Genomic DNA, 18943 nt, shown 5'->3' with positions numbered 1-18943 from the left:
CTTTGCCTCCCCCACAAGTTGGTAGAATGAGCTCACCTACCTATGGGCACTGCAGGGACAATGGGGTCTGTGGGGCTGGGACTGGCCTTGACGGGGATCGGGGTGGTTGGGCCGTTCACCATGACATGACCTAGGGAGAGAGTGGGAAGTGAGGTCAGGACAGGCTGGGGAAGAGTCTTGAGTTGAGGGCAGGAGTAACATTTAGATGGGCCTGGGGATGAGAGGTTCCTCCAGGATCCCAAGTCCTCTAGTTGACCCCTGCCCTCTCCAAAGCCAAGGCCTCCTGGGTCCAGGCAGTGGGAACCTACTAAGGGCTGCATGGGTGGAGAAGGGGGCATCCCTGTGATCAGGAGCAAGGAGGGTGAGGAAGGTGGGAGGGTGCAGGACCAGAATGAGGACAGGGACAGGGCATGCTAGGAAGCTCTTCTAGGCAGGGGGCCAGGAGCAAAGCATTTGAGAGAGGAGAGAAGGGCAGTCTTGGGGCCAGACCGAGGTAGTGCAGCAGCTTCTGGGCCCGGTTCTGTGCAGGCCGCAGCTGGAATAGCTCCGGGTTCTCATCGATGAACTGGGTGTCCACGGTGCCGGCCAGGAACTGCTGGTTGTTGAGCACATTCTGCAGAAAGGGGATGTTGGTCTGCAGAATAGAGGTGGGTGGGAGGGCATCACCATGGAGCACGGAGGGGGAAAGGAGAGGCTGAAGGCGCCACCCTGGGCCAGCACAGCTCTCCAAGTTCCCCAGAATACCATGCTGAAGTCTGAGGCCTCATCCCTCTGGAATGACATTTCCCCATCTCACCAGCCCCCTATTCTGGCAGAGTCCCTTAAGCTGTTAGGGGGATGAGCCCACTTCTTCCCCCCTTGCTCACCCCAGAGCATGTGCTGAATCACCTCCTCCTTCATCAGGGATCTGGAAATAAGCACCTTCCCACCACACACTCTAGAAAACGGGTCAGGCCTTTCTCATAGCACCATGACATATTATGCAGCCATGCTTCTTGAAACATGTCCCTACCTTTGCCAGCCCCTCCTCTACCACCCCAACAGCTACACTTTGGTATCCTCACTGAGGGCCATCCTTCTGGCTAACTCCCGTGGGCCCTTTCCCACCCTTCGCTTGCTAACAGCTCCCACCTGGACATTCTTGCCCTGGGCTTCCAAGACCTCTTGCTCTCCTTCTCCTCCCCAGTCCCCACTGGGGGCTCCTCTCACCCCTGCAGGATGGAGTTCTCAGAGCTGTCACTGGGCCTCTTCTCATACAGGACACTCCCTGGGTGGCCTCATCCTGGGCTTCCAGCTCCAGAGCCAAGACCCTAAAGCGGAAATCCCTCCTGGGCACCTCTCCTTGTGTGGCCCTCACACAAGCTCATCAAGTCCAAAGTCGGCTTCCCTCACCCAGTCCCCCTCTGCCTTCTGCTGCACGCCTCACTGTGCACCCAGTTACTAAAACCTGCACTCCGTCACCCTCAACACCCACCCCTGTGTCACCAGGTCAAGAGAGACAGCTCTACCATGGCCATCTCTGGACTCTGTGACCCCTGGTCTCCAGGCCATGCCTTCTGCCAGGTTTCCAAGTCCTGGCTACCTCCAGCCACACCAAACTTGCCTTGTGCTCTCATGCCTCCACCCCTTTACACCTGCCCGGTAAGCTCTTCCTGGAAGTCTGAACTTGACGGCCTTCATCTGTACCTCCCGCCCTCACAACAGAGCTGGACCCTCCCCTTTACAGTAGGCTTCTGTGGGATCGGCTGTCGGAAAACACCTCTCTTGTCCTCAGCTTTTACTTGTCTCCATTCTTCATACGCCTGGGACCATTTTGAGGGCAGGGGTGCTGAGGTATATGTCCACATGCTTTGTGCACAAGGGGCCTCATTTCTGCTCATTAAACTGCTGGGGGACAACATGAAGCTGGAGCTGGGCAAGTCCAACCTAGGGGCCACCTGGGGCCTAGGAGCCAGCACTGAGAGATGTCCCAGGACCGCCAGCCCATGGGTGGAATCCCAGTGTCCACGTGCCTGTGCCCATCTGGCTGTCACTTCAGACAAAGCATCTCTGTGCCACCCATTCATGACCTCTGTTGGCAACTTCAGTGGGGACTCCAGGCCCAGCATGGGTTGCTGGGCCCTGTTGCTACTCTTGAGAAATTCTGCCTATCCGACCTAGCATTCCTATCACCTGGAGCCTCAGGTGGGAAGGGTGCCTCCCCCACAGGAATTGCAGAGCAGGACCCAGCCAACATTGCCTTGGGCCTGTCTCATGTGACAGATCTATCAGTCTGTCTGAGGCTAGTCCCTGTCTCTCCTAAAGGAATGGGGACATTTCAACTGGACCAAAGCACGGCATTTGAGAAGATAAAACCGATTAAATCATCTCAAGAACCTAGAACCACATAGGGGTGGGAGGGATCCTCAGAGACCTACCCTGTTCCACCTTACACTTCCCATTTGCAGGCCCCTCCTCCTTTTAATTTTGGGGGAGACGTCATGTGACCTCCTATGCTGTGAGCTCCACGGGGGCAGGAACTAGGCCCATCTGGTTCCTGATGTACCCCGGCTCCCGGCACAGAGTGGCTTGTGATGGATGCTAGTATGCTTGTACACTTAAGGAATGAAAACATTTTTGAAGGGGAAAAGAGGAACATAAATACCAATGCTACAGAGCATCAGTTGACCTGGGCTAGAATCCAGCGCCTTCCTTTTACAAGTGCAGTAACTGAGGCCCTGGGAGTGGCGACATGTAGGAAGGGCTTCCAGTTACCAGGTGGCTACACCCCCCACAGGCCACATCCTTTCTCCTGTCAGCCCTATGAGGTACAGAAGTACATGCAATTAATACCCCCTTGGCCTAGACGAGTAGTGTGTCAGTGGTTACAATAACTTGCCCAAGGTTACCTACTTTACCAGGCAGAATCAGAATTCCGTGTTTCCGGGAGGGGGGGGGGGGGGGAGGTGGCTGCCACCCCCTGGGAAACCATGTCTGGAGACAAGGGAAAGGGATAGGCGTGGGGGGTGCCCGGGTAGCCTGAGAACTAGGAGATACGTGGAGGAAGTGGCGACTTGCCTGGTTTCCCGAAGGACCAGAGTGCCCAGCCTGGTTCGAGCACTCAGTGCTCCCACTCAAGCCGCGGCTATGGGTGGCAGGAAGCCGGAAACTCTCCCCCACCGGGAGCCCTTCCTCAGCTGGGACGAGCTCACCGTGGGCCGCTCTCCCAGGAAAACGGCCCGGCAGGGGCAGAAGGGGGAAGGAGGGGCTGCCGGCTCGGCGAGGACCACTGACGCACAGCTTCAAACAGCGTGCCACCGCCGGCCTGCTGGGAAACGGCGCAGCGCAGACCAATCGGGCCGGAGGCGGAGACCGGTTGGCTCCCGAGCATGCCGGGCGGGGCAGGGAGCCCAGGAAAGGGAGGGAGGGGCGGGGCACGGCGCCAGCCGGGAGGCCGAGCCCTCTCCGCCCCACCCCGCGGCAGGCCTGCCGGGGGTGTCGCCCCAGCCCCTCACCCCCACTCCCGGCCCCGTGCCTGTTGGGGACCCTCCACGTGACTCGGTGATGCAGAACGGCTGTGACCTTCAGCGTGTGTCTGTGAGGGTCCCAACAACAGTGCGGCTTTGCGCCCGGCCCTGCCTGTGGGTGCGGGGACGTGTGGGTGTGTGGGCATGTGTGGGTGTGTTGGGGAGGGTGCCCAGCGACATGTGACAAAGGCTCCCGTCTCCGGGAGATGGTGAAGGGGCCCGCGAGCTGGCGCTTTGTTTGGCTGCCTGCAGAGTGACGGTTCGCGCAGCGGCGGAGGGCGCCCGTGCGGTGCAGGATGCCGGGGCGCCAGGGTGGCCGGAGGCGCGCGCGCCCGTGCCAGGGTGAGTGCGCTGCGGCAGCGCCGGGGGACTGCGCGGCGGGCCCGCGCCGGCCCGGGCCTCGGGCGTGACCGGGAGCCACCCGTGGGCGCTGCAGTGGCCGCGTGTCCCCGTGACCTCGGGAGCCAGCCGGCCCGGGTGGATCCCCGTGCGCCCCTCCCCGTCCGCCCTCCACGTGCGTGTCCGCGGAGCGCGCGCTCGCCGGCGCGCACCCGCCTGCCTGTCTCCGCCGCCGCCGCCGCCGCCGCCGCCAGGAGCCGCCGGGAAAAGGTGCCGGGAACCGAGTGAGCCGGGGCCGCGGGCCCGAGCGCCATGGGCTGGAGGGCGCGCGGCGGGCGGCCGGTCAGCCCCTGGCCTCGCCCCCGCGGGAGAGCCGCCTGGAGTCGGCGGGAGCTGGCCAGGCCCACGGGGAGGCCGGCCCGCTCCCCCTGAGCTACAGACACCAGGTGAGGGGGGCTGCGGGGCACAACAGCAGTGGCTGGCCAGGGAGGGGCGCGGGGCCAAGGGAGGGGTTTGGGGGGGGGGGGTGTCTTCCCTGGAGGGGGAGGGATGGTGCGGAGGGAGGGGGCTGGCGATTCCTGGAGACGCCAGAGAAAGGAAGTTCCGGGACCCTCCCTGCTCTAGTGCCCACCTCCGCTTCCTGCCTCATGCTGCACCTCATCCCCAAGGCCAGGACCCCCCTACCTGGTTGCGAAATGTGACCTTTGTTGTGGGGGGCCTGGCAGGCCCCAGCCTTCTTTCATCCCTGGGGGGCCCTGTGGGCCTCTGACCCTGATCCCCACCCAGACCAGGCTCCAGAAGCTGGCCCTGGGGACCGGGCCCCGGGGCACAGTGGGCACCTGCACCAGCCCCACCTGTGCCTGGGCTGTGGCCCTTCCCTACAGGGCGCTCACCATGGCCCCGCCACTCCTGCTGCTGCTGCTGGCCAGTGGAGCGGCCGCCTGCCCACTGCCCTGTGTCTGCCAGAACCTGTCCGAATCACTCAGCACCCTCTGTGCCCACCGAGGCCTGCTGTTCGTGCCACCCAACGTGGACCGCCGCACCGTGGAGCTGCGGCTGGCTGACAACTTCATCCAGGCCTTGGGGCCACCGGACTTCCGGAACATGACAGGGCTGGTGGACCTGACGCTTTCCCGGAATGCCATCACCCGCATTGGGGCCCGCGCTTTTGGGGACCTGGAGAGCCTACGTTCCCTGCATCTGGACGGGAACAGGTTGGTTGAGCTGGGCACCGGCAGCCTGCGGGGCCCCGTCAACCTGCAGCACCTCATCCTCAGTGGCAACCAGCTGGGCCGAATCTCGCCCGGGGCCTTCGACGACTTCCTGGACAGCCTGGAGGACCTCGACTTGTCCTACAACAACCTGCGGCAGGTGCCCTGGGCCGGCATCGGTGCCATGCCTGCCCTGCACACGCTCAACCTGGACCACAACCTCATCGACGCACTGCCCCCGGGCGCCTTCGCCCAGCTCAGCCAGCTCTCCCGTCTCGACCTCACCTCCAACCGCCTGGCCACGCTGGCACCAGACCCGCTCTTTTCCCGGGGGCGCGACGCGGAGGCCTCACCCGCCCCCCTGGTGCTGAGCTTCAGCGGGAACCCCCTGCACTGCAACTGCGAGCTGCTGTGGCTGCGGAGGCTGGCCCGGCCCGACGACCTGGAGACGTGCGCCTCCCCTCCAGGCCTGGCCGGCCGCTACTTCTGGGCAGTGCCCGAGGGCGAGTTCTCCTGCGAGCCGCCCCTCATCGCCCGCCACACGCAGCGCCTCTGGGTGCTGGAGGGCCAGCGGGCCACTCTGAGATGCCGGGCCCTCGGTGACCCTGCGCCCACCATGCACTGGGTCGGCCCTGATGACCGCCTGGTTGGCAACTCCTCCCGAGCCCGGGCTTTCCCCAACGGGACCCTGGAGATCGGGGTGACGGGCTCTGGGGACGCAGGGGGCTACACCTGCATTGCAACCAACCCTGCCGGGGAGGCCACAGCCCGTGTGGAGCTACGGGTGCTGGCCTTGCCCCACGGCGGGAACGGCAGCGCTGAGGGGGGCCGCCCAGGGCCCTCGGACATTGCCGCCTCGGCCCGCACTGCTGCCGAGGGCGAGGGGACACTGGAGTCTGAGCCAGCTGTGCAGGTGACAGAGGTGACTGCAACCTCAGGGCTGGTGAGCTGGGGGCCAGGGCGGCCAGCCGACCCTGTGTGGATGTTCCAAATCCAGTATAACAGCAGTGAAGATGAGACCCTCATCTACCGGTGAGGATGCGCTTTGCTGCCCACAGCCCCAGCTTGGCTCCCAGCTGCCCTCTGAGCCCCTCTCCACCCCTCCAGCACTCACCAGCTTTCACACACCCCTCCTAAGCTTCTGGGGGGGAGGTGGGGGGGGGGGGATGCAGAGGGAGGGGAGGGGCAGGCACCAGGGAGAGGGGGAGTGCCCCAAGAGAAGTCTCTCGGTGTGGCTGAGCGAGTACAGGCTTCCCAGGGTTTGGTCTCTGTTCAAGCACACAAGCCTGGGCTGCACATGTGTTATTTCGGGCTCTGGCGATGTGATTCTCCACCACCTCCTTGCCTTGCCCTGGGCTTGTGCATCAGCACACACGCCTGTCTGTCCCCTTGCACTGTCCCCAATTGCAAAAATGCATGCCTGTCTTGGTTTCTCTGCCTTCTTCAGTAAACAAACAAGGCCCATGTGGTCCTAGGGGAGGGGAGTGTTCAGAGCTGGGACTCAGGAGCATGCAGTGCGGGTGGGTGGCGGGTGGTGAAGGGGCCTTTGAGGCCGTGTGGGGCTAGGGGCTGGGGTCAGAGCCTGGACCTGGGCTCTGACCACCCACCCTTGCCCATAGGATTGTCCCGGCCTCCAGCCACCACTTCCTGCTGAAGCACCTAGTCCCTGGTGCCGACTATGACCTCTGCCTGCTGGCCCTGTCACCTGCCGCTGGGCCTTCCGACCTCACAGCCACCCGGCTGCTGGGCTGTGCCCGTTTCTCCACGCTACCGGCTGCGCCCCTGTGCCACGCCCTGCAGGCCCACGTGCTGGGCGGGACCCTGACCGTGGCCGTGGGGGGTGTGCTGGTGGCTGCCTTACTGGTCTTCACCGTGGCCTTGCTGGTTCGGGGCCGGGGGGCCGGGAATGGCCGCCTCCCCCTCAAGCTTAGCCACGTCCAATCCCAGACCAATGGAGGCCCCAGCCCTACGCCCAAGGCCCACCCGCCACGGAGCCCACCGCCTCGGCCCCAGCGCAGCTGCTCCCTGGACCTGGGGGATGCTGGCGGGTGCTACGGTTACGCCAGGCGCCTCGGAGGAGCCTGGGCCCGACGGAGCCACTCTGTGCATGGGGGGCTGCTCGGGGCAGGGTGCCGGGGGGTGGGGGGCAGCACGGAGCAGCTGGAAGAGAGTGTGGTGTGATGGGAAGGGAGTCGGCCCAGGGCGGGCTGGGGAAGGGGCAGAGGGTGTGGGGCGGGCAGCTGCCGGGCCTGGTTGGGTCAGCACTGCCTGGGAGTCCCTCCTGATTGTACCCTTGGTACCTCAGGCCTCCTCTGTGCTTGGCCAGGCAGGGGGCCCTTTCCCTGGTTTTGGCCTCCAGACCTGCGTTCCACTGACAGGTGCTCACAGCCACCGAAGCAGGGGCTGCACCAACCAAGCAGGAGTCTTGTTTTTCTTTATAATAAAATTGTTGGGTACACCTCAGTGCTAGCCTTGTCTTGTCCTGCTAGGCTCCTGAGGGGAGGGGGAGCATGTGGGCCAGTAGAGGCACACGGACACAACAGGGTCAGGCCTGGGGCTGCCAGCCCCGCGGAGGCGGCCCAAACGGCCCGAGCCTCATCCGCCTGATAGCGGAGTGCTGGGATCTGGTGCCTCCTGTCCCAGCCTCTAGACCCAGCCTCTAGACAGCTGGTGGGTGGGGGACTATGCCTGAGCCCTCTGCGCCCTGTTCTTCTATCTGTAAGGACAGAACGCTCCTCCCTGGCAGGACGCAGACAAGACGTGACATCCTCATGGAGGCATGGATGTCACAATACCCAGTGGCAACAGGGGCCCCAGGGGACATGGCACAGCCTTTCAGGGCAAAGAGACCTGAACTGGCAACATTCTTAACTCTGTAAGAACGTCCCCCATGGCTCCCGTCAGTGACAGCCTTATTCACCATCTCCCTGGGCAGCTTCTGGATTTGTAAAATATCATCCCAGAGGGACTGGAAGAGCCTTGGAATTCCACTGCCCTGCTATCAGCCCAAGACCTTCTGGAAGGTGCTGTCAGGGCTATGGGCCCTGAGCTCTCAGCTGCTCCCCCGTGGCTTTGCTCTGGGCTTGTCCAGAAAGACTGAGTCAAACCCTCACTGGACACTGGAGGGGCAAACACCAAGGGGTGCCTACACCCACAGGGCCACTGCCCTGCTTCTATGCCCCACTCCAAGAAGCCACAGTCCCGGGTTGGGGGGGCACACCCTGCTCTGCCTCCTCTCTGCCCGAGATACCTGCCAGCCTCTGAACAATCATGGCTCCCGGTCATAGCTGGGAGGGATCTGTGCTCCAAGTACTTGCAGATATGTGGTTCTTCACCCTGCACGGGGCACACCCAAATGCTTCGAGAGCACACAGGTGCCTGGGCCCCACTGTGGAGGGTGGGCACAGGCACCCCAGGGCCTGTGATGGTGCCTGGGCTATGGCAGCCACGGTCCACACACCAAGGGGCGCACGAGTGTCTCTGTGTGCGGCCCGCCGTGGTTCTAGTGGGCACCTGGGGAGAACCGGCACAAGAAGATGTGTGTGCACACGTGTGCACACATGTGCTGGCCAAGCTCACACACTTGTGGGTTTGCACAGTGTTGACACACACGTGTGCCTGCCCTCCCAGCCCCAAAACACATACCTGGATGTGGCCGGGGAGAGACCCCGGTTTAAATAAAGGAAACAGAAGAACGGGAGAGCCTGAGCCCTCCTGGGGGCCGTGGAGAGAAGGCAGGGATGACACAGGGCTGAAGGGCCCGTGGCAGAGGGACAAGGAGCGGAGAGCTGCAAGGTGGCAGGTGCGGGGTTAGCGGGAGGCTTTAGACGTGCCAGGGTGTGCATTTGGGGAGGACCCTGCGGCCCCAAGGAACTAGAAACACGTGTCCCACAGCTGGCCTTCCCACCCTCCTCCCTGGGAGCCCCCTGGCCCTGGTCTCCCTCGTCCAGGGAGCTCTAAGGCAGCAGGTACTCGTGAACCTGCCAGGCTGTGGGACAGGTGGAGGATCCCATGGCCCAAGGGCCAATCAGGGTCACCAATAAGGACAACACAGAGCAACATGGGCAGGCAGGCGAAGGGTGGCGTAGCCGGGCCCCACACTAGGGTCATGGTGTGGTCATGCTGGCCACCCAGCCCCAAAAGCAGCCCCCAGGACACCATGTTGGGAAAACCAAGACCCCTCAGAAGCAGCTTGAACACATGACGTCACCACGCATCTCTGTACGTGTGCAGGAAACCACCCCCAGACCAGGAGCCCCGAGGCTTCCCATAGACCCCCAACAAGGCCATTCCCTCTGAGGTGGGCCGAGGGCCCGAGGGGAAACAGCTGACCAAGCACTGGCCCCACAGTCTCCCTTCCTCCCTCTTCCCCTCCCAGGAGCTTTCTCGACAGGCTACCGCACCCGCCGGGGCCGCTGCCACAGCTGAGAGGGCTGTCACAGGGCACCAAGAGAGGACAGGGCTGCCTACGTGGCCTGACACCGCCATGGAGCCCGGAGCCCAGGCGGTCCCGGCGGCAGCCAAGAGGAGAAGGCGACACAGGGGGGCCGCCAGCCAGGGCCCCAGCATGTCCCCCCCGCCCGCCACCGCCACCAGGGAGGGCGTCCTCTGCACCGGGCGCCTCCCTCCGGAGTCCCAGGAGCCGCACCGGGCGGCACGACCCACTGAGGGCAGAGCCTTTCTTCCCGCAGTGTCTATTGGTAGCATCTGCCCGGGGGATGCCCACGGACATGTCAGCAGCGCTGGCCTCAAGGACAAGACGGTACGTGGCTCTGATTTCATCTCTAGCCACAGACACAGGTAACCAAGAGGCCAACGAGCATTTCGGGTCCTTGCCTGGCACCTGCGCTATGAGCCCCCTGCAGCGGGGGAACCCTGGTCTCCCTCTGCCCCCTGCTCGTGCCTCCCGCTGCAGTCTCCCTTTCCCGGCCGTCCCTACTAAAGCACCCGACACGACGCATGTGCCAGGCAAGGGGAAGAGGGGAGTGAGGGCAGACGGGGGTCTCACTTTATGCAAAGTGACCTCGTCCACACAGGCTTGTGCTCTCACCCAGGGCTATCCTGGGATTAAGAATTACCTGGAAAGCTCGTTCAAAACGCAGGCTCTGAGGCCCCCACCTAAACCTGTGGGATCAGAATTTCCAGAAGGGAGGCCTGTAATTTGTGGACGGAACACACACTCCAAGGGATCTCACCTAAGAGGGGCAGGAAGGAGTGTGGGGCTCCCCAGAGCAAGACTCTCACCTTTGGCCAAGGGCCAGTGCCCCCCTAAGCATCTGAGAAACCTGGTGGCCAGGCCCACTCCCAGCAATGGTAGAGCAGCCAGGAGAGTCCACCTGCAGCCAAGGACTGTGAGCGACCAGAAGGCAGGCAGGGCCCACAGCCTCTCACCTTTACACCTCGGACTCGGAACTCAGCAAGGGCTCTGCTCATCTTGGTGGCAGCCGTGGGGTGGTCTTTGCCATGGGCAATGACTTTGACCAGCAGGGAATCATAATGCGGGGAGATGACAGCTCCTTGGAAGGCAGATGCATTATCGAGGCGGATGCCCATGCCCTCTCCGCTCCGGAACACCTGCGGGCAGAAGTCAGGACCTGGGTCGGAAGGGGGAGTCAAGATGTGGCCCCCAGCCCAGGCTGGACAAGCATGGGTGTGGCAGGGCACTGGGACCGGTACCAGAGCACCGCGGGTTAGCCCCAACTCTGGCTTGCGAAGTTCTGCCTCACTCCCGTCAGCAAACCCAGGGGCATACCGACTTCTCTGGGTGCCACAGCCATGGCCTCCTTCTCCCTGGGAGCTGGCAGGGGAAGGGGCAGGAGAGGGTAGGGGGCCGCGTGTGCAGTGCTCAGGGGCTGACGCAGAGCCTAGCAGGGCGCAGAGAGGGGCCCCGGGCAGGCAGGGGCCAGATCCCATCGACCTTCCACCTGCCTGCCTGACCAACCCTCGTGCCTTGCAGATTCATCCCACAGGCGTTTGCACCCACTACGTGCCAGGCACCGGGGCGAACAGCTCAAAGAGAGTCCCTGCTCACAGGCGGCTCCCAGCTTGCTGGGCGAGGGAACGGACAAACAAGGAAATACAGACTGTTGACCGGGACGCTGTAGGATAGGAGCCCAGGGACAGAGAGAAGGCAGGCCAAGGGGTTTTTGTTTTAACATATACAGTAAAGTGATGGGGAAGGCCTCAGTGCCCCCGCCCCCCCCCCCCCCCCGTCAGTTTCTCTTCCTTCCAAAAGGGGAGAATGGGAGGGAGAGAGAGAGGCGGCAGAGGACCGGGCAGGCAGACAGGAAATACTCGGAGAAAGGACTGTACGTGAGTTTGCAGGAAAGCTGGTGCGGGCTTGCGTGCCCAGACAGGAAAGCAGGGCAGAGAAGGACGGGCCACAGAAGCAGACTCGTGGACGGGGGATGGAGGTTTCAAATCAACAGACGGAGACAGGGTCCTGGGGGGACAGAGGTTCAGGGTGTCTGGGGTAACCAGTGCACACAAGCACATCCGTGATGGGGACAGGGAGGAGTTTCTGCAGGGAGAGTAGACACCTGGGACAGGGGACCCCATGAGCACGGGTGAGGAAGGAGTGGGAGGGACAGCCCAGGGGGCTTGGGACACCCATTGCACCATGTTTCCGCTTCTAAGGGACACAGGCCTCTGTTCGATAAAAAGGAACTTAATAAAATATTTAAGGGTGAACACTCAGCTGTGAGCAGGAACCGTCAGCTAAAAATATCCTGTGGTGAACCAGCCTCAGAGGAGTCAGGCCTCGGAGGGGGAGGGGGGAGGCAGCGGCGTGTCGCAGGGCTGCCCCTTCCCCACTGAGGGCAGGCAGTCGGGGGCCCGCCCGCTGGGCGGCACTCCAGCCTCAGGGCTCGCCCCCACCTATGGCTTGGATTGCTCCAGAAATGGGACTCCAGTGGCAGTTCCCTGCCTCAAGCCTACAACACCACAACTTTCCAAGTCCAGAGAGCTCCTTCCCTCCCCACATCGCTGCTTTCTCAGAAGCCCAGGACCCATCTCAAAATCATCCTGGCCTTCTCCCTGGATCCTGGAGCAGAACCTGGCTTCCCGCACATGTCCTGCTTTCTCGGAGGCTCAGACCAGATGGGGAGGCAGCAGACCAGCAGAGCTGGTGGCAGCGCTGCTGACACGCAGGTTCCAGAAGTATCCTTAGGCAGTGTGAGATAGAGGGCCAGGGAACAGGTGCCCCAGCAGGTCAGAGGGCTCCTGCCCCAAGCAGGCCCAGAGGTTGGGAGTGGGGGCGGGGTGGCGGGAGGGAGGGCTGTCTGTGCTGAGAAAAGAGAGGAGGTACAGGAGATATTCCCGCGGGCGGAGGCACGGCAGGGCCCCCCTCGTCCGCCCACCCAGTCCCTGGCAGCCCCGAGCGAGCCTGCCTCCTCCTTGCCCTGCACCATCTCCCGACTCCCTCACTCAGCCTTAACGGGCCCCTTGCTCAGCTGGTCCCCACCACTGGGACATCTGGGCCCTGATCCTTTGCGGTGACCCCTGGGTCCTACCCTGCCAATCACACTCCCTCAGACTGAAGTCAGGACAGAGGCCACCACTCTGTCTCTGGGCTCTTTTAAGAAGCCAAAGTCAAGGGCCTGGGCTTTGTTTCTGGGGACCCTACCTTTGGCTCCACACAGCTGGTCTGCCTCCTGTTCACTCACTGGCTCCTTAGTCTGCACTCATGACAGTCCCCGCTGCCCCCAGAATGCTCTCCCTGACTCTCGGACAGCACCTGGTTCCCCTGTGCCCTAAGCCAACCCAAGTGGGGGTCTTCCCTCCTGGCCAGGCCCACAGGAGGGTCTTCTCGTCCAGACTGAGACCAGGCTGTGCTCCATCAGGCGCTGGCATACCTCGATGCGGCCAGTGTCTGGCTGGAAGCTGCGCGCGGGGTCCTCGGTGGTGACCCGGCACTGAATGGCACAGCCGTTGATACGGATGTTCTCCTGCCGCAGGCCCAGGTCGGGCAGGCTCCGGCCCTCGGCCACGTGGATCTGGGCATGGACCAGGTCCACACTGCAGGGGGGCAGGGAGGAGGGGAGCGTGAGGCAGGGGATGGACGGCGCGGGGGCGGGGGGGCGGCTGGGGGGTGGTGCCCACAGCCACAGGCCGGCCTCGCCCCACCCCTCCCTGTCCCACCCCTTCACCAGCTGGGGCAGTCAGTTCCTCCCGACCAGACCAGCAGCCGCTGCCCACTGCCCACCGCCCATTGCCCACCGGCGGCCCTGTGCAGTCTGAGCAAGGAGAAGGTGGCAGCTAGAGAGGGGCCAATGGAAAGATTTGCATCTGCCTGCTCTTGTACTCCCACCAAACAACCCCTCCCCACACTCGGCCCTTTTTCCCTGGGGTCTCTCTGTCCTCCTGCCTTCCCCCAAACCCTCCCCCGTTCAAGCTGGATTTGAAGCCTCGGACGCTGCACCCAGAGCGGCATGTGCTACACCGTGGCGAAGGTGGGGGGCAGTTTGCAAGGGAACAGGGTTGTGAGGGCCAGGCTTGCCGAAGCTGTTGAGAGAGTCCGCGTGGGCAGGTGGGCGGGTGGGCAGGTGCCGGGGTGAGGACACCGCCCTTCCAGGACCAGGGTCGCAGCTGGGCTTAGCTCCAGACCCCGCCCTGAAGGAGACGTTAGTGTACAAAACTCTCCAAATGTGCATGATTTTATAAGCTCAGCCTCACTGACTGCCATGCTCCTAAGGACAGCAACAAATCCAAGAGGAACAGCTGTTTAAAAAAAAAAAAAAAACTCAAGGTTTTAAATTTATTGTCACTGAAGCTTGTGGTAAGGACAGGCTGGAAACTACACTGGCAGATTTTCCTCAGTGTTTTGTATTTCCTACTAAAGCACTTCATAGTAGTGACGGTGATTACCATGCATCACCACGTCCACACACCAGGGACTTAAGGCTGGGTGCTCTTTTCAAGCTTGATCTCCACAATGACGCTCTGAGAGGCTGTCATTTCCATCAGAGGAGGAGCCTGAGGGTCAGAGAGGCTGCAGCTCGCCCAAGCTCTATGCAGCCAGTGACCTGGAAGGAACCTGTGCCCTGCTCTGTGTCTGTCTGACACAAAACCTCTACTCCGGAGCAAGCATCGACCCCCACCCTTAACAGACCAGGCTTGCAGCAGGCTCAAGGCTGATGAGAAGTTTTAGTGGCACAACTGGGCGAAGTCTCATGGAGCGAGAATCTGAAGCTGGAGCATCCACCTCAACTCAGGATTTACCTCAAGGGAGCAAGGAGTCTGGGGGCCTCTGAGCACCTGCTGGGCAAAGGCAGTTGCCCCACAGCATCCTCAATGTCAGGTGGGGTCAGAGGTCAGGGAAGCAACAAACTGTCAGGAAAGTCCCAGGGTGAGATGGACTGGCCCAAAGCCAGGTCTTAACACTTGAAGAGCTCAAAATATGTATCTTGAAACAACGGAATTGTTTGTAAAATGCGCAGATTTTTAAAATGTCCATACTCATTGCTTGTGGGAATACAAACTGAGACAAGCAATCTGGAAGGCTGATTAGGCTTTGCTCAGGTAACCACACCGAAAATGTTTATCCCCAGACCTCTTCACAGAGGAAGGGAAAGATTTAGGTGCAAAGAACATTAACTGACTACCCTTATAAGCCACAAAACCCAGAGATGACATCTAGTAACAGAGGGCTGTGTGCATAAGTTATGATACACACATATGTAAAGTATTACAAAGAATACTGACCTGGAGAGTGCTTTCAACAATATTAAAAGTAGAAGAGGGGGGCCTGGGGGACTCAGTCGGTTGAGCATCCGTCCGACTCTCGATTTTGGCTCGGGTCATGATCTCACGGTTTGTGGGATCGAGCCCCACGTGGGGCTCTGCACTGATAGTGCAGAGCCTGCTTGGGACTCTCTTTCTCCCTCTCTCTGCCCCTCTCCTAATCACACATTCTCTGTCTCTCAAAATAAATAAATAAACTTAAAAACATTTTTTTTAAATAAAAATAAAAGTAGAATAGAAATTCTGCCCAAAGCATCTCAGTTGTGTCTAACTATTTATCTAGTAAAATACATACAGGTGGAACAAAACCACGGGATGTAGCGTGGGCACAGGTGATGCCGCGCTGGGCCGGCCACTTTCTTGACCTGAGTCCCCAGCTCTTCACCTGAAACCCAGAGCTTCCTCCAGCCTCCCCGTGGCCTGAGCCTCCTCACATCCCAGTTCTGGGGAGGCGGGGGGGGGGGGTAGTTCTCCATATTTTTTTTATTTGCTCCTCAATTCTTACGATAAGCATGTAGTACTTTTTTTTTCCTTAATGTTTATTTATTTTTGAGAGAGCGAGTGGAGGAGGGGCAGAGAGAGAGGGAGACAGAGGATCCAAAGCGGGCTCTGAGCCGACAGCAAAGGGCCCAATGCAGGGCTCGAACTCCCAAACTGTGAGATCACGACCTGAGCCGAAGTCGAACGCTTAACCGGCTGAGCCCCCGGCCGGCGCCCCAGCATGTAGTGCTCGCTAGTAATATTTTTTGTAAAGAGTAAGTGCCCAGATCGCCAGCTGCTCTCTACCACAGTGGACAGTGAGCTGAGCTCCCCAGCAGCCGCCTGCTGTGGATTTTGTAGGAAACCCAGAGGCCGCACCCCCACTCCCCCCTGCCCCACTCACTCAGTGATCTCCTCGGTGACGGTGTGCTCCACCTGCAGGCGGGAGTTGACCTCGATGAAGTAGTGCTTGCCGTGCTTGTCCACCAGGAACTCCACGGTGCCCGCATTCTCGTAGCCCACCTGTGGAGCGGCCGCGTCAGCAGGGCCCAACCGACGGGGGCCTGCCGGCCACCCCGGCTCAGACGTGGCCACTGGGCTGGTTCCGAAAGAGCAGACTGAGGCAGACCCCGCCCCAAGAGATGGCGGGCAGCCCACCAGCCCTGCCGCCCCTCCCACCCACCCCCCCCCCCCCGCCCCCAACCCTGGGTGAGCACCGCCAACCCAGGGCCCAGACCCCTGCCCGGATGTCTCCCCAGGGCTCCGCCAAGCCTCTGCCAGCTTCGGCCGGCTTGTCGGGGCGAGACATCAGAAGCGGCACCGGATCCAGAATCAATCAGTGCCCTCTCCCCGGCGGACAGGCCCCGCCACGCATAGCCCGGCCTGTGCAGGGCCTTCTCGTTCTTAAAGGGTTTTCAGAAAGTTCCCCTCTGCTCTACTCGTCCCCACCTCTGGCCACAACCCAAAGAGATGCCACCTGAGACAACCAACACTGATGATGCTAATGCAAAATTCAACCCTCATTCAACCGGTCTCTCTCTGGTCCTCCCAGAACCACATAGTAAACTTCAGTCAGTTCCCTCAAATCTATTATACCATGATACATGGCCTGAGCCGATAAATTAGACCCAACTCCAGGTAAGATTACTCCTCATATGAAGTAACCCAAATGACAACTCTAAATTAGATCCTAATCAATGCCTCATATTAACTGTGGCTGAAGCCTCTCTGCAGAGCACCAACCCTGTCTTTCAGCTGGGGAAGGCTCTGGAATCATCCGCCTCCTGAGAGGTCTGAGAGAGCACTACTCTGAGAGGGAGAGCAGGACCAAGGCCCGCCGGGGTGCTGGGGAAGGCAGGTGTGAGATGTTCCCACTTGGACCTGGGAAGGGGAGGCGGAAGTGGGGGCAGGATGCCTGGACTCTGGGGGCGGGAGGGGGCAGAACAACAGACAGCAGGACCCCTGCTAAGGCCTGGCCCGGGTGGGTGCTCTCCCGGGCAGGCCTAGCGGGGCAGGTCACTGCTGGGCGAGCCGCCTCCATGACCCAGTAGAGCAAAGATTAGCAGAAGGAGGATCTGAGAATTCCATGGGTGGCAACAAATGTGATGCAGGGGACGGTCAAGAATGAATGGAAGAAATGCCTTAATAATGCTTCTTAATCCTGACAGAAACCACTGGATCTCATGCCTTTTGTTCCAGGGGTTAGTTGGTGCCGCGCAGAAGCTCGATTTGTGCAGAGGGTGAGGCCAGTGGCCTCTTTCCCTCCTTCTTCTCAGCCTTTCCGGACTCTAGGCTTGGCCTCTGGGCCCGGGCCTGACACCTCTGCTCTCACACAGGGAGGACCCGAGGATGCTACGTCAGCCCTTACTCCTCCAAGATGGTCCTCCCCCCTCCCTCCCAGAGCCAGTCACTCTGGACCTCCTAGCTCCCTGGCAGACTGTCCACATCTGGACAGTGACCACTGGCCATGAGGCTTAAGCCGGCAGCAGCTCAGAGGGAGCCTGTAGGAACAGGCTCCTTGTCTCCACATGGGAGACTGTTCCTGAAGGCCCCCGCCTTTCACCTGCTTAGCAAGTTTGACAGAGTCACTGGTGAGTCGGGTCCGAAGCTGGGGGTCCAGGTGGGCAGCAGGAGCAATCTCAACCACTTTCTGGTGCCGCCGCTGGATGGAACAGTCTCGCTCGTACAGGTGCAAAATGTTCCCGTACTGGTCTCCTGCGGTGAAAGGTAAACCGGCCTCAGCCTCTCCAGGGACCAAAACACTTCGTGAACACCCCCAGCCCCCACACAACTACCGCGGCCAATCAACGCTTGCTCCCAGCGGTAGGGGGCAGCCAGGAGGGAAACCGCCACAGCCAAGGCCTGAGCCCTTCCTGGGGAAGGGTCTTCCGGAGGGACAGCTCCTGGAGGCCAGCCGTCTTGAGCCCAGAAAGGTCAGGCCTGCTCCACTCCTGCCTTGTGCTGTGGCCCCACAAATGCCCCCACTCACCCAGGATCTGCACCTCGACGTGGCGTGGCTTCTCAATGAACTTCTCCACAAACAGTGCCCCATTCCCAAAGGCAGCCAGAGCCTCCGAGTAGGCCCGGTTGTAGTTTTCCTCCAGCTCCTAAGAGGGCAGGCGAGGCGAGCAGACATGGGGCCCTGAAGCTCTGTCTCACCTTCTGCAGGACCACCCCCTTCTCAGAACCCCAGGGTCTGCTCCATGGGCGGCCTCACGGCCTGGCGGGGCTCCCTGCTCTGCTCCCAGCCCTGGGCTTCTGCTCACCTCATAGCTGTGCACGACCCTCATGCCACGTCCCCCACCCCCGTAGGCGGCCTTGAAGATAATGGGGAAGCCGTAGGTGTTGGAGAACTCATGGGCCTCGTGCAGGCAGGTGATGGGGGCGTCGGTACCAGGGACCACGGGGACACCTGTTGGAAGACAGGCATGTGGGTCCTCCCTGCCCAAACCCGCCAGCCCCCTCCTCAGACAGCCCCTCTTGAGGAGCCAGACGGCCCCCAGTGGCTCGTCCGCCATATGCACCTGCACTGATGGCGATGGCCCGGGCCTCCACCTTATCTCCCATCTTGCGGACGACCTCAGGGCTCGGCCCAATGAACCGAACCCCGGCATCCTGGCAGGCCTGGGCGAAGTCCGCGCGCTCTGACAGGAACCCGTAGCCAGGGTGCACCGCGTCTACATTGTTTTCCTGGGGGCAGGAGGGATCAGAGGAATGAGGCATCTCTCAGATTCCTTCACACAAGCCCAGATCAAACCCTGTGGCTCCCATACCTGCCCCCACCTCACTCGTTCCATTCACTCATTCATTCACCCATTCACCTATTCACAGCACTTACTGTGGGCTGGCTTGGGGCCCGGGCCCAGCATGGGGAAGGCACGGGGTCCAGGCCCAACCCGGCTCACCTTGGCCACCTTGATGATGTCTGGGATGTGCAGATAGGCCTGCACCGGGGCGAGGCCGCGGCCGATGAGGTAGGCTTCATCTGCTTTCTGCCGGTGCATCTGGCCTGTGTCCTGCTCCGAGTAGACAGCCACGGTGCGGATGCCCAGCTCCGTGCAGGCCCGGAACACGCGGATGGCAATCTCACCTTGGAGGAAAGGGGCAACAGGCCAAGACATTAGATTCCTGGGTCCTTACAGAAGCAGAGGCGGGCGGGGAGCTGGT

General features: G+C 61.4%; 2 protein-coding genes across 7 annotated transcripts in view; one reads left to right on the top strand and one right to left on the bottom strand.

Moving 5' to 3' along the window:
- Positions 1-18943, bottom strand: part of PC (pyruvate carboxylase) — a 101412-nt gene that overhangs the window by 4259 nt on the left and 78210 nt on the right. For all 6 annotated transcript variants that reach the window (XM_027045695.2, XM_053202869.1, XM_027045697.2 and 3 more), the window contains 10 exons: positions 18682-18866; positions 18301-18466; positions 18043-18188; positions 17766-17883; positions 17340-17491; positions 15681-15799; positions 12910-13072; positions 10448-10630; positions 490-634; positions 41-130 (listed from right to left, as the gene is read on the bottom strand). In XM_027045695.2, coding sequence (XP_026901496.1) covers positions 41-130; positions 490-634; positions 10448-10630; positions 12910-13072; positions 15681-15799; positions 17340-17491; positions 17766-17883; positions 18043-18188; positions 18301-18466; positions 18682-18866 — 1467 coding nt within the window. The remainder of the gene's footprint in view (positions 1-40; positions 131-489; positions 635-10447; positions 10631-12909; positions 13073-15680; positions 15800-17339; positions 17492-17765; positions 17884-18042; positions 18189-18300; positions 18467-18681; positions 18867-18943) is intronic.
- On the top strand, positions 2982-7519 carry LRFN4 (leucine rich repeat and fibronectin type III domain containing 4). Its single transcript, XM_027045701.2, has 3 exons — positions 2982-4291; positions 4730-6088; positions 6676-7519. The coding sequence occupies exons 2-3, from the start codon at positions 4740-4742 to the stop codon at positions 7235-7237; spliced, it is 1911 nt and encodes a 636-aa protein (XP_026901502.1). The 5' UTR covers positions 2982-4291; positions 4730-4739; the 3' UTR covers positions 7238-7519.

The sequence above is a fragment of the Acinonyx jubatus genome, chromosome D1 (assembly GCF_027475565.1).
Source record: "Acinonyx jubatus isolate Ajub_Pintada_27869175 chromosome D1, VMU_Ajub_asm_v1.0, whole genome shotgun sequence".
Classification (NCBI taxonomy): domain Eukaryota; kingdom Metazoa; phylum Chordata; class Mammalia; order Carnivora; family Felidae; genus Acinonyx; species Acinonyx jubatus.
This window is presented reverse-complemented; position numbering and strand designations above follow the sequence as displayed.

Coding starts and splice junctions, on each gene's coding strand:
- LRFN4 (XM_027045701.2), top strand. CDS start 4,740: ATGGCCCCGCCACTCCTGCTGCTGCTGCTGGCCAGTGGAGCGGCCGCC. Junction 6,089..6,675: donor GATGAGACCCTCATCTACCG/GTGAGGATGCGC, acceptor CCTTGCCCATAG/GATTGTCCCGGCCTCCAGCC.